The sequence below is a fragment of the Tursiops truncatus genome, chromosome 11, assembly GCF_011762595.2.
Source record: "Tursiops truncatus isolate mTurTru1 chromosome 11, mTurTru1.mat.Y, whole genome shotgun sequence".
NCBI lineage: Eukaryota > Metazoa > Chordata > Mammalia > Artiodactyla > Delphinidae > Tursiops > Tursiops truncatus.
The window spans coordinates 94,227,906-94,244,840 of NC_047044.1; the positions used below are offsets into that span (position 1 = coordinate 94,227,906).

At 39.3% G+C, this 16,935-nt stretch overlaps 1 protein-coding gene across 9 annotated transcripts in view; it reads left to right on the forward strand.

Annotated features, from left to right (window-relative positions):
* The first annotated feature begins 78 nt into the window (after window positions 1-78).
* The window catches only part of LOC109550379 (uncharacterized), a 34,907-nt gene continuing 18,050 nt past the window's right edge, over window positions 79-16,935 (forward strand). For 3 of the 9 annotated variants that reach the window (XM_019937817.3, XM_073789047.1, XM_033867032.2), the window contains exons 1-4: window positions 79-6,233; window positions 7,304-7,419; window positions 16,136-16,265; window positions 16,655-16,771. In XM_019937817.3, the coding sequence (XP_019793376.1) occupies window positions 16,232-16,265; window positions 16,655-16,771 (151 nt within the window). In that variant the 5' untranslated portion in view covers window positions 79-6,233; window positions 7,304-7,419; window positions 16,136-16,231. Of the gene's footprint in view, window positions 6,234-6,633; window positions 6,777-7,303; window positions 7,420-16,135; window positions 16,266-16,654; window positions 16,772-16,935 lie in introns of those variants that run through there. The other 6 variants (XM_019937792.3, XM_073789042.1, XM_073789045.1 and 3 more) reach the window with 6 other exon arrangements.

The window sequence follows — 16,935 nt, forward strand, 5'->3', positions numbered from 1 at the left end:
AATTGTTCTAGTAGGTGCATTCTATGGCAGAGGGTCTTTCACATAGAAATATGTAGCCAGATTCCCATCCATTTAAAGGCAATTGTAGATCTTCCCTTGTTTCTACCATACCTGATGGGATTTAATTTTTTGGTGCTTATAGAAGTTGTTTGTAGAAGGTTTTGGAGTTTTTACATTTCTCACAAACCCCTCAGGGGTCATTCACATTTAAATGTTTTTGTATAAGCTGTGATTTCCTCAAGGTTACGAAGGTAAAGTCAGTACCCCAAATTAGGCACATCTTTTATTATGCCCCTGTTTCCATTATTTCACAATGTATATATTTTGTATATCTGTGGGAAGTAAATGAGTTCTCAGCTCTAAAAATTATTTAAAATTTAGACTTATGTATATATGTGTGTGTGTGTATTTATATCCTAACTCCTAATGAACACATCCCAGTCATATTTCTCAGTTCCCTTCAACTTCTTTCTGATAGACCTGATTACTTCTCCTGTTAGTAGCTAATGCCCTGATATTCTGTTACTTTTCCATCTGAACCTTCACTCTAAAAGTATGCAGTCCTGTTAGTCATCATCCGCTTTGCCCAGGGACCTTAGGGTGGAAGAATTGGTGTCTGAAGGCTCACCGGGGCTCCTGAGCAGCTATGGCCAGTAAACTGTGCGATAATAGAGATGTTCTGTATCTGAGCAGTCCAATAGGGTAGCCACTGGATACTACATGTGGCTACTGAGTACTTGAGATGTGGCTAATATAACTGAATTTATAGTCCTGTTTAAAAATATTTTCCACCATTTTATTATGAAAAATTTCAAACGTAGAAAACTTGAAAGAATTGTAAAATGAACACCCATATGCCAATCTAGATTCTATAATTAACATTTTTCATTTACTGTAATAAGTCTATTATAAGTCATATCATTGATTTCTCACGGGTGGAATAACTAGTATAATTGGTGTCAATAAACTTATTTTTATTTTTTTATAAATTTATTTATTATTTTTGGCTGCCTTGGGTCTTTGCCGCATGCGAGCTTTCTCTAGTTGCGGTGAGCGGGGGCTACTCTTTGTTGTGGCTCGCGGGCTCTGGAGTGCAGGCTCAGGAGTTGTGGCACACGGGCCTAGTTGCTCCATGGCATGTGAGATCTTCCCGGACCAGGGCTCGAACCCCTGTCCCCTGCACTGGCAGGCGGATTCTTAACCACCGTGCCACCAGGGAAGTCCCCAATAGACTTTTTTAAAGTGCTATTTAATTTTTATTAAATTTAGATAGCCAGATGAGGTTTGTGGCTACCCTTTGGACAGTGTAGCTCTAGAGCATGGCTTGGAAGCTTGTTTACCTTGGAGTGCTTCTGGTCCTTTGCATTGCATTAAAATGCGTGGCCATCCTCTTCGGGTTTGCCATGGAAAGTCACCTGATCTCCAGATTGCCACTGTGCAAGACTGCTGTCACCCCCTTGAGGTCTCTTATATGAAAATAAGCATTTCTGTTCAAGCTGTAGACCTTGATGGATGTGTACTATAAAACTATGTTATAATTCTCTTAAGCTAGATGTCAACCTCAAGGAGAAAACTGTGGGCCCACGATTTTGGTTGCTCCTCAAAATAATTCTGTGGCTCCTATTGAATAAGGCAATCCACTCAAGACTGAGCAAGACTGGGGAGAAATAGTCCTTGGGTTAGAAAGGTTTTGATATGTTAACTCCGTCCTCATTCTTAACTTCCCCCTAGTGCTGATTTACTTATGGTCTATCTTCACTATCTACTAAGGTTCTCATATTCAAACCAAGATTGGAGAATAGGTCATTAGGAGAAATATTTTATATTTTCTCTGATATTCTTGTCATTTTTGAACTGGCTCTTGCTTGATTGTAAGTGGCTAGTGGAAAACGAGCATTAAAAATGAAATTTTGTACAGCACTAGTTTTATGTGAAACAGGATTTTTATAGCACGCAGGTCAGCAGATACATGTCTCCACCTCTCACTCCCCCCATAATAAAGAGACCTCTTTAAATACATTTCTTTTTCTTTTTTAATAAATTTATTTATTTTTGGCTGAGTTGGGTCTTTGTTGCTGTGCACGGGCTTTCTCTAGTTGCTGTGAGCGGGAGCTACTCTTCGTTGCGGTGTGAGGGCTTCTCATTGCGGTGGCTTTTCTTGTGGAGCACGGGCTCTAGGCACGTGGGCTTCAGTAGTTGTGGCTTTTGGGCTTCAGTAGTTGTGGCACGCAGGCTCAGTAGTTGTGGCTCATGGGCTCTAGAGCGCAGGCTCAGTAGTTGTGGCGCACGGGCTTAGTTGCTCCGCGGCATGTGGGATCTTCCCAGACCAGGGCTCGAACCCATGTCCCCTTCATTGGCAGGTGGATTCTTAACCACTGCATCACCAGGGAAGCCCTAAATTTACTTTTCAAGTGTTGACTTTGTGCCTCATCCCTTTATTTGCCCCTTCATGGGATGGAGTGTCACTACCCAGCATCTAAGACAGTCTTTTCTATGTAGTAGGTGCTTTGTAAACATTTTTTCAGCATTTTATTGTCTTTTATATTTAAAAGACAATAAAAAGCCTTTTATATTTAAAAGACAATTAAAAGCCTTTTCAGACTGCCTTCTTTCACTCAGTAATACATATTTAAGGTTCCTCCATGTCTTTTCATGCCTTGATAGCTCATTTCTTTTTAAGGCTGAATATTATTCCATTGTCTAGATGTACCACAGTTTGTTTATCCATTCACCTACTGAAGGACATCTTAGTTGCTTCCAAGTTTTGGCCATCCTAAATAAAGCTGCTATAAACATGTGTGTTCAGGTTTTTGTGTGGACCTTAAGTTTTTTGATTATTTTAATAATTGGTTTCCTAGCATTATATGGCAATGAGCTAGATTGAAAATCCAAAAAAATTAATAAAAATAACAAAGGTAAATGAATGATTTGAGGATGAGCTTAGAGTCCAAACCGTGTGATACAGTGGCAAGAACACTGAAGAACTGAAATTCTTCATTATGGCAGTACTTCACAGAACTATTTTCCCTTTCGACCTGTGAACAGGCTTTATCCCTTAGTGGCACAGAGTCTGAATAGTTATCCAAAATCCTTTTATTTGTTTTTTTTTGCCATTATTTTTTCATGCTTTCTTATTTCCTCAGGTGTTCTCATTTAGTTAGAAGTTGGTGGAAGGATGCTTCCTGTTTGATTGGCTGCTGGAGACCAGCTGGGACAATAGAGAAATTCTCTAGACCATTAGAATAGATTTTATCGTCAAGAGAAGGAGGACAGGGCTTCCCTGGTGGCGCAGTGGTTGAGAATCTGCCTGCTAATGCAGGGAACATGGGTTCGAGCCCTGGTCTGGGAGGATCCCACATGCCGCGGAGCAACTAGGCCCGTGAACCACAACTACTGAGCTTGCGCGTCTGGAGCCTGTGCTCTGCAACAAGAGAGGCCGCGATAGTGAGAGGCCCGCGCACCGCGATGAAGAGTGGCCCCCGCTTGCCACAACTAGAGAAACCCCTCTCTCAGAAACGAAGACCCAACATAGCAAAAAAATAAATTAATAAACTCCTACCCCCAAAATCTTCTTTAAAAAAAAAAAAGAAGAAGGACAAAGTAGCTAATTAGGGAAACGGGAAATCTCAAACGTGTTCTTTTGAGTTTTTACTGTAAGAGCCAGGAAATTTCATATGGCTCAGTGGCATAAAGGTTAGGCATTAGGACAAATAGCCATGGAGGGGGGAACCTGGCCAGGTGAGGTTACTCCTCCCGATAAGAGAGAGAAAGACCATCTTCCCCTGGGATCTGGTGGTAGTTCTTGAAGCCTTCACTTCAGGCTGGGACAGGAAGAACAGCCTGCTGCTGTGAAATGATAAGCCATTGAGGTTTGAAGGTGTGACTAGGAGCTGTGTGCTAAGCCTCTAGCTGACGAAGTTAATATCAGCAGGAAGGGACGGGTAAAAGGTGTGGTTTCCTAAATGCAGAACGCCTTTAAGCAGCTAGGAAGTAAGTGGGTGCTTTATGCATTCATGTTGTGTATGTGTTACCTGTGTTTTGCACAAAAGTGAATTCGGAAGACAATGTACAGGAACATTCAGAACATCTTCAGACTATTCATCTTTCTGTTTTCTTAAGGAGTGGGTGTGGTAGATGAAGTTTAGTGCTTCCATTTTGTGCTTCTTTGACCAAATGGCAATGCTATAGGAGTTTCAGTTAGTCCTGTCTCAAGTTACTGCTGTTATCTTCTGATGCTGGTTTGAGTTCTTATTTAAGAAGGGATTTGCCTTTCCCAGAAATCAGAGCTTCGTAATAAAAAGAAACTGGAGCTTAGAGGGAGCAGCTACACAGTTTGGCTTTCCCATTATTAATCTCATGATGTCTCTCTACGAAACTATGAAAAATCTAGATTTTGTAGTCAGTTCTTACCTTTAACCACCTTGTTCATCAAGGGCACATGTAGGCCTCATATCTCTTCTATGTGCTACAGTTAGAATAACGAATGGGACCGATGTTCTCATGGTATGGAGTTTATACAGAGGAAACAGATGACTATGTAAGTGTGAAAATATGTTCTGCCCTCGTCTCAGCCTCCATCATGAGAGCTATCCACCCTCTTACCAGCTATGGGCATGTAAAACAAAAGAGAAAAAAAGCTCAACATGACCAATATCTCCATGGGGTGGTAAGACATAAAATAACCAGATCTGAGGTCGTGGAATGCCTTTTTCTATAGAGGCAGTGGGATGCTGCCATGTCTCCCAGCTCCTACATTGTGTTAATATGCACCGCCTTCACCCCCCGGTCCCCCCGCCCAGCCCCGCTTCCTTCTAAGCATCTGCACTCCTGGCTCAGTGTGTCAGCATTTCTGTATTGCAGTCCTGGCTCTTTCACTATTTATAGACCCCTCGAAGAAAGAGAAAAAAATGAATACTTACTTATTTTTGAAGTCTAAGAAATCCTACCTGTAGTGCTAATCTAATTGAATTCTTCCAGATACGTAAAGTGAGTGATATTCTTATTGAACGTGTGAAGAAACAGGCTTGAAGATTTGGAGTGACGAGTTCAAATTTTTACAGCTAGAAAGGATTTGAATCTTGGACTTCAAATAATAGTATTTAACGTTTAATGAACGTTAGCATTAGGTCTGGTTAGCGCTTTATATACCCTACAATCTTGGGAAGCAAAAGCATTATTTTACTTTCGTCGAATCTGAGGTTTAAAAAAGTGAAGTGACTTGCCTCAAGTCACACGTAGAAGTGAGGGCTGGTATTTCAAGCCAGATCTGCCCGGTTCCAGAATTCATGCTTGGTGGCAAGAGATTAGTTGAAAATCCAGGCTCTTCTGAATCCAACGCCCATCTGTGCTCTATGTATTCAATCTGGCCTGATTTTAAACATGGGTCAAGAATTAGCAATAATGTGGTCTTTGGTAAGTCAATTACCTTCTTAACATCAGTTTCTTCATTTGTAAGAGGGGGATGATAGTAAGTAGCTGTCAGCGCTGGGAGGTTTCAATATGGTTATACACACAGCAGTCCTCCAGCAAATGATGGCATCTCTCTCTGCCACCTTTTGACTACCATTACTATTTCTCCCACCCCTACTCCCTACGTTCTCTCAGCAGACTTCGTTCGTTCCTTTCTGGCATTGGGATTGAGGGCTCGGGATCTTTCTGTTTTGAGATTGACAAAGTCAATCCAGGATGACGGTAAAGAGAGAAGAAAATGCACAGCAGTCAGTGTTCCTGAAGTGTCCAGACTCCACTCATGAAACTTTGTGTGATTGAATTAAGTTAGTCTCTGGGAGGTAATTCAGCTGACTGCCTGCCCATGATGACAAGTGGCAGACTCAATGGTGATTCTGAGATTAAGAATTGCATCGGAGGATAGGAGTGGGTCAGCTGACAGCCAGACAACAGGCAGCATAACCTAGTGGTGGGGGGGGTCCTAGTGGTCAGAACATTCCGTAGACTGTGTTTGTAAAGTAGTTGGAAGAGACGTGGTAGGTGAAGAATGGGGATGCCTTCTAAAGGGTGATGGTTAGTTGTGGCTGGAGGTTGGTAAGGGAAGAAAAGAATAAGCATGGAATGTGGTTAGAACCTGGTGAAATAGGGCTGGGTTTGTCTCTGCATAATCAATTTCACCTTATGTTTCCTACCTCACTCCTCTTCCCCCACAGGGTCTGGCTCATAGAAACAGACTTATAGAAATGAATTTCTTTTCACTGGAAGATTATAGGTCTTCACGTGAGGTAAGATTCGTGGATGAAACTCAAGTAGAAGAATAATTCACCAGTATTTCTTAAAAATATCAAATGTGAACACTTTCACACTAGTGTTGTATAAATGGAAACAACTTTTCTGGAGGGCATTTGGTAATATGTATCAAATTCTTTAATGTATATATCCCTTGGCCCCATAATTTCTTGTTTAAAATTTTTTTCCTAAGGAAATATTTGAAAGTACAGGACAAATTTTTTTTAATATTCACAAAAAAATGGAAACAACCTAAATGTCCAGCAGTATGGGATTGCCTAAATACATTATGGTATAATCTATATGGATAAAAACTATACATTGTTTTTATTTCTTATTTTTTGTGATACGCGGGCATCTCACTGTTGTGGCCTCTCCCGTTGCGGAGCACAGGCTCCGGACACGCAGGCTCCATGGCCATGGCTCACGGGCCCAGCCGCTCCGTGGCATGTGGGATCTTCCCGGACCGGGGCATGAACCCACGTCCCCTGCATCGGCAGGCGGACTCTCAACCACCTCGCCACCAGGGAGGCCCCCTTGTAAGAACTTTTTACTACTGATATGTAGTCCTGAATACACATATATATATATGTTTTAAGCCAAGATATTTATATTTTTTCAGAATCCCCAAAAGTAGAATTTTTGTTTTTTGAATTAATAGTTTTAAAAGTGTCTCAGTAATTTGGGATGGTATCACTTTGTCTAACATGTGTATATATATACGTTGAACATTTTGAGCTGAACTGAATAGGACCCAGCCTATCTAATCTATTGGTAAATTTAAAAAAATTCTTTCCTTATTTTCTAATAATCATGGCTGTAGTTACTAGGAGTACAAATGACGTTAGCAAAAATACTGAAAGGTTTTCATTTCTTATATAAATCAGTCTCAGTCTACATGCTTTAGGCACTTGAAGGAGTTAATAAACACACGTCCACAGACACACACATACATCTTAATCCTGGTGTGTTGCTATAGACTAACCTTTTAATTTTTCTTTGGATAAAAATCTTTCTGTTACAAAGTTTTAATGCAAAACACATACCTCACCTCTTTTTACTTTAGAGATGAGTGATCAAGAAGGGACTTATTCCATCCTGAGATTTCTTCGGTCACCTTCGGAGTCACAAAATAGATCAAGGCCTGGTAGTACCCAAAGCCTGGCAAGACTGACGGAAAAGGTAGATGTTTGAAGCAACTAGATTCACCCATCTCTGATGAATTGTCCAACTTCTGACATTAGAAATAAAAAGTTCCTATCTGTATTCTAGGTTCTCAGTAATATGAAACCATAATGGTCTTTAATATCTTTTTTGTTTTTAATTTTGTGAGAATGGAGAAATTAATTCTTTTAAATTTGAGAAGGTAATAGAATTTTTTTTTAATAAATTTATTTATTTTTGGCTATGTTGGGTCTTCGTTGCTGTGCGCAGGCTTTCTCTAGTTGCAGTGAGCGGGGGCTACTCTTCGTTGCAGTGCGAGGGCTTCTCATTGTGGTGGCTTCTCTTGTTGCAGAGCACGGGCTCTAGGCACGTGGGCTTCAGTAGTTGTGGCTCGTGGGCTCTAGAGTGCAGGCTCAGTAGTTGTGGCACACGGGCTTAGTTGCTCCACAGCATGTGGGATCTTCCCAGACCAGGGCTCGAACCCGTGTTCCCTGCATTGGCAGGCGGATTCTTTTTTTTTTTTTTTTGCGGTACGTGGGCCTCTCACTGTTGTGGCCTCTCCCGTTGTGGAGCACAGGCTCTGGACGCGCAGGCTCAGCGGCCATGGCTCACGGGCCCAGCTGCTCCGCGGCATGTGGAATCTTCCCGGACCGGGGCATGAACCCGTGTCCCCTGCATCGGCAGGTGGACTCTCAACCACTGCGCCACCAGGGAAGTCCCAATAGAATGTTTTCATTCAAATTTGGTCAAGAGAAATTCATGAGGACTTTTTTTTTTTTTGGCCAGACCGAAAGGCTTGCTGGATCTTAGTTCCCCGACCAGGGATGGAACCTGGGCCCCCAGCAGTGGAAACGTGGAGTCCTAACCACTGGACCGCCAGGGAATTCCCTCATGAGGATTTTAAAAGTAAAGGACAGACTAGAATCTCAAGAAAACATTGCAGGGGCTTCCCGGGTGGCGCAGTGGTTGAGAATCCGCCTGCCAATGCAGGGGACACAGGTTCGAGCCCTGGTCCAGGAGGATCCCACATTCCGCAGAGCAACTGGGCATATGCGCCACAGCTGCTGGGCCTACGCTCTGGAGCCTGTGAGCCACGACTCCTGAAGCCTGGTCGCCTGGAGCCCGTGCTCTGCAAAGAGAGAGGCCACCGCAGTGAGAAGCCCGCGCACCGCAAGGAGGAATGGTTCCTGCTTGCTGCAACTGGAGAGAGCCCGCGCAATGTTAATTCTTAAGGGAGGAGACATTTGGTTCAGGTCACAGATCTTTTTCCACTTACCCGTGAATCGCAAGACTCCTGTTGTTAAAAGGAGAAAGAAACAGAAGATTCCAAGAATCACTAGAGTGGGAAAGCAGGCAAATGGAACTGAAGACCCTGCCCGGACAGAAAACAAAGAGGCTGAGGAGACCAGCAGGGGAAAGACTGAGTTACAGGGCTTAGAGGGGGACGTTCCGTAAATTCAAGACCCTAACTCTTGAATGTCTTCAAACTTGAAATCATAAATTGAAAGGGATACTGGACAATTTGAAACACCAACGGACTGAGAGTTGGATGCCAGGGTTCTACTCCCTATTCTGCTACTATATACCTCTGAGGGAAGTCACTTATTCTATCTTTACCAAAATAATCCTCTGATTCATCTCCATGATTTATGAATACAAAGTGAATACTAGATATGAGGACTTGGTTTTTGAGATGCAAACATACTTCTAAATAAAACATATCTGGGGCTTCCCTGGTGGCGCAGTGGTTGAGAATCTGCCTGCCGATGCAGCGGACATGGGTTCGAGCCCTGGTCTGGAAAGATCCCACATGCCGCGGAGCAACTGGGCCCGTGAGCCACAACTACTGAGCCTGCGCGTCTGGAGCCTGTGCTGCGCAACAAGAGAGGCCGCGATAGTGAGAGGCCCGCGCACCGCGATGAAGAGTGGCCCCCACTTACCACAACTAGAGAAAGCTCTCACACAGAAACGAAGACCCAACACAGCCATAAATAAATAAATAAATAAGTAAAACGTATCTGTATAGTCAATTTTATTGACCCATAATCAGAAGATATTTATTATCCTGTAAATATCATATGCTTGCATATATATCCATCATTTTCTCATTGGAGCCTCACTACAGTTCTTCAACAGTAGAAGAAATTATAATTCCAAACATGTATCAAATAATGTTAATCAAATATTGTTTCTTGAAACTTCATAAAATGAGTGGATATAGACATCGGGAGATTCACAATTGTTTCCAAATTGAAAAGCAGTAATTTTCCTGCTTGATTTGCTCAGTTATGAATTTATGTATATAGCACCCAAACTACATTAATCATCTGGAATATACTAAATAGGGACATTTCACTTTCAATACCATGTTTTTGGTTTAGATTATAAGATATAGTTTAAGCAACCTCATGAAACTGGGCAGGCTAACTTAGTTATTTGAGGCCATGGTAAGCTGAGCAATTGGAGGACAGGTAAGCTAGGTCCTCTACATAAACTTTACCTTTTTCTTCAGGTGATTCAGTTCTTGTTATCTTTGTCCGATTGGACTTTGTAGCGCATATTTTTGCTTCTGCGTAAATTAGCTGCTCTTTTGTCTCTGGAGATTAAAAGAGAGACGTGGTTACCACACCATAGTCACACTGTTTCTTGGAAAGCATGTAAGTTATCAGTATGTGTGAAGGGAGTTGACAGAATAGGATTTTTTCCAAATCGAGGAGATCTATATACTTGTTTTCTTCTTACCATGTGAAGTCCATCAGGTAAATCTTTTAAGTAACAAAATCTTGAAAAAGAGTGAGACATAATGTGCCATATGCTAAATTATAATGACATTCTTTAGAAAAATTATTTAACAAGGAAAAGAAAATAATATCAGAGTTCAGTAGGGACTGGGAGAAAAAAATACTCACTTTCTGCATCTGCTTCTTGGAAGGGATGTGTTTCAACTCTGCATATCCTGGGTGTTTTTCATTCATCTCTAAACATTTTTGAGATACAATTCTAAGATGCAGACATCAACAGGTTTTTTTGAAACTAAGTTTTCAGGTTCTGTCTTTCTGAGTTCTCTGTGTATTATTGAAATCACTATTTCATACCATTTAAATACTGATGCATGATTTTACTTCTGCAATTTTCTTCCAAGAAAGATTTTTGCCTCAGATTATTTTCTTTCCCATTCCTAAAATTATCAGTTACCAGCATCTCTTTAGATGTCATTTCACCTGTTACCTGGAGTTCTCCAAATGTGGTATTTAACTTTAAAAGGGTAACAGTGCTATGATCTATGAAATGTTTATACTACACTTAAAAACTGTCCCCCAAAAAAAAAAAAAAAAACTGTCCCTATCCAGAAAAATAAAAAGATAATTTTTATGAGTCATTTTGTATTGTAAAGATAACTAGTGTTACATAGTAGGTTATTCTAAAATTTCTCTTTCAGGAGTTCTCCTGATTTTTTTTCTATTTATCTTCACTCTTTTTTTATGATTAAAGATAGTTTACTTTCCGTGATCTCCTGAAGAATCTCTTCCAACAAGTTGTTAAAAATGAAAGACCTACAATTGGGATGCAAATTAGTTTAGTTGTACTCTTGTGGGGTGTGTAGCATTGTGCCCATAATATTTGAAGGCATAGGCTAAAAGCAACCAATTCTCCTTGAAATATTAACTTTACTTGCAAATTTTTTGAAAAGTTAATTTATTTCAAGTATTTCAAATATCATTTTTATAATCAAAGCAATTTATATAGAATAGAATTCTGATAACACAAAAAGTTTTAAAATTCTTATGTTCACTAGTTTGCCAGTGTATCATCAAATAAAACACTTTTTATATATTTTATTTCCTCAGAGAATTATGCCCTGTTGTTGTCTTTTATACTGATGAAAATATATAGGCCTTCGTGTGTTCATAATATTCACTTATAACATTTAATAGTTTCCCACAAGATAACTTCTCATAAGAAAACATGATTGTGCAGAAATAGGTTTATAATGCCTTTAAAAAGTCTTTACCAAGTTTGTAATATCTCATGAATATGGAAGCTATATCACATAAATAAGAAAATTCTAGATTTGGATGTGAAATAGAGAAACACACTATTATACAGACAAGAACAATTAATTACTGATTAAATAATTATTTTATTATTCATATCCTGGCTTCATCGATGTGACCATTTGCTTTATTAACTCAGTTAATCTGAGAGATATCCTGAAATATTTTCTAACAGTGCTATCAGTTATATTCAATGGTAAACCATGAAAAAATCTGAGGTAATTTACCTTGTAAAGTGAGTTTTAAACCTGAATGGGTTAGTTCTTTTTCTACAAGATTAAATTTACTGGATTACTTTTTAAAATCTCTATTCTTTGTGCTCCGTATACGCACTAGTAACGATGAGATAAGCTGAGAGCGACAGCTATAGATATAGTTGGTGATACCTGTGTCAGTGTGGTAGTTTCTGCTGGAATCTGGTCCCAATGGAAGAGGTGAACCCCAGTGGGCGAATGGCACAGTTGTGTGAGCTGTAGCTCAAGACGACTCTTCTGGGCTCTATATGTTATTGGCTCTTGTTATCAAAGAAGCTTCAGTATTTGCCAGCTCTTCATGAACATGTGAGAAAGCAGTTCATATTTATACTTCAGGCTTCACAATTTGCATCTTCTACGGAGAAAGGCAGTTTTTAAGCAAGGGAGATGAATGGGCAATATAATTTAAAGGGCCATGCCCATTTTGCACAGAATTCAACACTGAACTTAAAAAAGAAAAAAGCACCAAAAAGGCCACCATCACCACTATGACCACCACCAAATACTATGATTCTAAATATAATCCCTATATAAATTAGACACTAGCTTGGGCTCTAAATAGAAACTGTATGTAATGGGATATTTAAATCCATCTTCTAAACTATGCTAGTGTTAGCTAAGTGGAAATATTAATACATGAATACTAATAGTTCATTATTCTCCCCAGTTATCTGAAGGAGATTTTGAAAAATAAAGTTTTCAGATGTTAAGTTTTATTAGATGAAGAGCTAGTCAATCCCTGGTTCCTTTAAAATATATCTAAATTCAATTGCTTTATTCTTTGAAACATTTTTTTCAGAACATATACTTTTTACAGTCTGTTTTTTCAATTCATTCCAATACAAGTATACTCTATATTCTCTAAATATTCTCTCTCTATATAAACTTCAGGTTTTGAGGTTTTTGGTTCCCTTCTCCTTCAGTCTGTACTCTAATTATAAAGAGTAGAAATATATTGGCTTCCCCCTTAGTGGTCTAAAGTGGCATTTCCAATGGTGTAATGGATAAACAGTGACAGTGCAGTTGGAATATATATGTTTCAACTCAGTAGAAAAGGATTGATAGCTCTATCTGTTTTCACCATTCAATAATGGTAAAAAACACAATAAAGAAATGTATTTCAATTGTGGATTTCATTCCTTCAAAAAAACCCATTTTAGACTGGTACATTTGCAAAAGTTTTACATTGAGTTCTAGTATGGAGAAATGATGACAAAAGAAAAACCTATTTTGATGTAAAAACAAGTTGTTACGGAAATTTTCAAAGAGAATGAGTGTAATAAAAAAATAACCCTATGTAGCCTGAGAAAGAGGAATATTATTTATGTTCTGGCTATATGTTCTTTCTGGCTTTGTTATAGTCCCTTCTTATTCTTGTCTTGCTCTCTCGAACTGCTAGAGACTTCATCTGAAACAACCATCTGGTAAGCTCAACACTCAACACCACTGTAATTGGAATATTAGAACTTGAAAACATTTGCTTAGGCCTTAACTTCTCACATTTGGAAGTCCATCAAACATTTCCATTTCTTCCTAATCACTAACTTTCTGCACTTAAACAAAAAGTCAGTTCTCTGATCTACTTCTTTATCATTTTTCTTTACAATATTATACCTCTTTACAGCAATTTTTCTTTTTTAACCAATGATATAATGTAATAATTATTTTCATCATGAAACATATGTGCCCCATTATTTCTAAATAGTTCACTAATTCTTTAATCTTTCATATTCAAAATAGCTCTCTTAGTCTTTAGTACGATTATGCTTCACCTTACAAATTACCTTCTTGCTTGTAGGTGTTTCCCTTTCATCACTTTAAATATGTCTTGCCACTCCCTTCTGGCTTGCAGAGTTTCTGCCAAAAGATCAGCTGTTAACCTTATGGGTATTCCCTTGTATGTTGTTTGTTGTTTTTCCCTTGCTACTTTTAATATTTTTTTCTTGGTATTTAATTTTTGATAGTTTGATTTATATGTGTCTTGAGTGTTTTTCCTTGGATTTATCCTGTACGGGACTCTCTGCTCTTCCTGGACTTGATTGACTATTTCCTTTCCCATATTAGGGAAGTTTTCAAATATAATCTTTTCAAATATTTTCTAAGTCCCTTTCTTTTTCTCTTCTTCTGGGACCCCTATAATTCAAATGTTGGTGCATTTAATGTTGTCTCAGAGGTCTCTGAGACCGTCCTCAATTCTTTTCATTCTTTTTTGTGTATTCTGCTCTTTAGTAGTTATTTCCACTATTTTATCTTCCAGATCACTTATCCATTCTTCTGCCTCAGTTATTCTGCTATTGATTCCTTCTAGAGAATTTTTAATTTCATTTATTGTGTCTTTCATCATTGTTTGTTTGCTCTTTATTTCTTCTAGGTTCTTGTTAAACGTTTCTTGTATTTTCTCCATTCTATTTCCAAGATTTTGGATCATCTTTGCTAGCATTACTCTGAATTCTTTTTCAGGTAGACTGCCTATTTCCTCTTCATTTGTTTAGTCTGGTGGGCTTTTACCTTGCTCCTTCATCTGCTGTGTGTTTCTCTGTCTTCTTATTTTGCTTAACTTACTGAGTTTGGGGTCTCCTTTTTGCAGGCTGCAGGTTAGTAGTTCCCGTTGCTTTTGGTGTCTGCCCCCAGTGGCTAAGGTTGGTTCACTGGGTTGTGCAGGCTTCCTGGTGGAGGGGACTAGTGCCTGTGGTCTGGTGGATGAGGCTGGATCTTGTCTTTCTGGTGGGCAGGACTGCGTCTGGTGGTGTGTTTTGGGGTGTCTGTGGCCTTATTATGATTTTAGGCCTCCTCTCTGCTAATGGGTGGCGTTGTGTTCCTGTCTTGTTAGTTGTTTGGCACAGGGTGCCCAGCACTGTAGCTTGCTGGTTGTTGAGTGGAGTTGGGTGTTAGTGTTGAGATGGAGATCTCTGGAAGAGCTCTTGCTGATTGATACTATGTGGAGCTGGGAGGTCTCTGGTGGACCAATGTCCTGAACTCGCTTCTCCCACCTCAGGCCTGACACCCGGCCGGAGCACCAAGACCCTGTCAGCCACACGGCTTTTGGGAAGTCTGAGGTTTTCTGCCAGCATTCAGTAGGTGTTCTGTAGGAGTTGTTCCACATGTAGATGTATTTCTGATGTATTTGTGGGGAGGAAGTTGATCTCCACCTCTTACTCCTCCGCTATCTTGAAGGTGACACCAGATTTTTCAATTTAGAGTCAGAAAGTAAACAAAATAAAAATGAATTACAATATAGGCGGATAATCATTGTAGAATATTTTTTATAAAATCTCTTCTATCTCTACCCTTGGTTTACTGAGATCTTTTTTTTTTTTGTGATATGTGGGCCTCTCACTGTTGTGGCCTCTCCCGTTGTGGAGCACAGGCTCCGGACACACAGGCTCAGCGGCCATGGCTCACGGGCCCAGCCACTCTGCAGCATGTGGGATCTTCCTGGACCGGGGCACGAACCCGTGTCCCCTGCATCGGCAGGCGGACTCTCAACCACTGCGCGACCAGGGAAGCCCCTACTGAGATCTTTGAATGAACAGGAATGTTATAATATTCTTCTTGGTCAACCAACCTTGTATTTCATACATTAAAAGATAAAATGTGATATATTTTTAGGATTATCTGTAAGACCTTTTGATCTGAACTGGACATAGGACCGTGGGAAACTTATGACCACTGCCTGTATCTGAGGCATCTTGTGTGGTTTCGCCTGACTCACACATACATTAGTTTCTATGAGGTTATAGCCCTGATAAGAGTCTTAGGTCTATTTTTGTTTGTGTACAATATCTATTTATTCCCACTACAAATATTGAACTTTTTTCACTTGAGCAGTAAAGAGCAAAAGGTAGATTGTCGGTGGCTACCCAACCATATTTATATGAATAGAATTTGTTTTTCCTCTGAAACAAAGTCAGGGTGGAGGTAGTACCAAAAAACCTTGAGCCAAACTGTCACTATCTGGACATATAGGTTTTATGATGTGATTTCTCTCTTCAAATGCCTTTTTATATAAGCAGTCATTTAACTCCACCTTTGATGAACAGATATGTTATTTACAGCATTATTCCTTTTAAAAATTCCTCTGGTTGTCTAGAACCTTAGTTTCCATATACCTGTGTCTCCTTTACTGCATACTCAGTTCTCATAAAAATTTTCACTCTAGACTACTCAATTATATTATTTATGACAGTGGCTTTTCCTAATTTATTTCTGGAGTGATGGACTATTACCTGTACAAACCAGATGGTATTTAAAGGCTTGTTGTACATAGTTTAGTTAAGTAGACGTGATTTTATTTTTGTATACCTATTAGAAAATATCCAGTTAGAGATTCATATTTCCTCTGTGGTTTTTACCAAATTGAGTTAGTTTCATACAACTGTAAGTAGCTGTACCACCTGAGAGGTCTGGACTTGTCATCAACTGTAGGAGGATAGTGGAAGAAATATCTCTTCATTCATCCGCCAACAACTTTGTAAGCTCTCCTTCACTTTGGGATAAAGAAATCATCCAAAAGTCTCCACAATGTCAACTGCTTCAGACTGTGATCAACCTCCAGGTATTTTTTTAAAATCTAAATGTCCTGTGCCATTTCAATGGAAATAAAAGTTTTGTTGTTTTTGTTTGTCATAAGTGCTGGTTATGATTATACTAGGGGCATTGTATTTTTAATATTTCCCACATATACCTGAAAGAGTGCCTTTAAATATATTTAAAAGAAATAATTATCTATTTCCTGACTTGATCCAAAGTGTAATCAACCAGTTTAAATACTTTTAGGAAAGCTGGATGGGCTGTCGAGTGGAAATGTGTTTTGAGTATCTTTGATTTTACTACTACTATATTTGTATTTCCAGTGATCTTTGAAAATGGTAATGAATCTCTTAAGTTCTAATCTCACTTGCTTTACAAGGTTATAAAGTAATTATATATTTTCTATGCTAAAAGAAAACACAGAGCAGACAGAGACAATCCCTATTGTGGATGTGGAAGAGCCTCTTGCCCTTCCTCCTCCTCCACCTGAGGATGAATGGCGCCCGATTCCTGAGCACACCAATGTGGATGGTAAAGTAGATATACCAGATTTTATTCATTTACGGTCTCTTTTTGTTATCTTTAGATACATCTTCCATTTTATGTTTCTCTACTTGTTACTATTCGGAAATTTTAAAATTTAGAGAAAATACAAAGATTAAAACATTTTCAAAACATACATAGAGGGCTTCCCT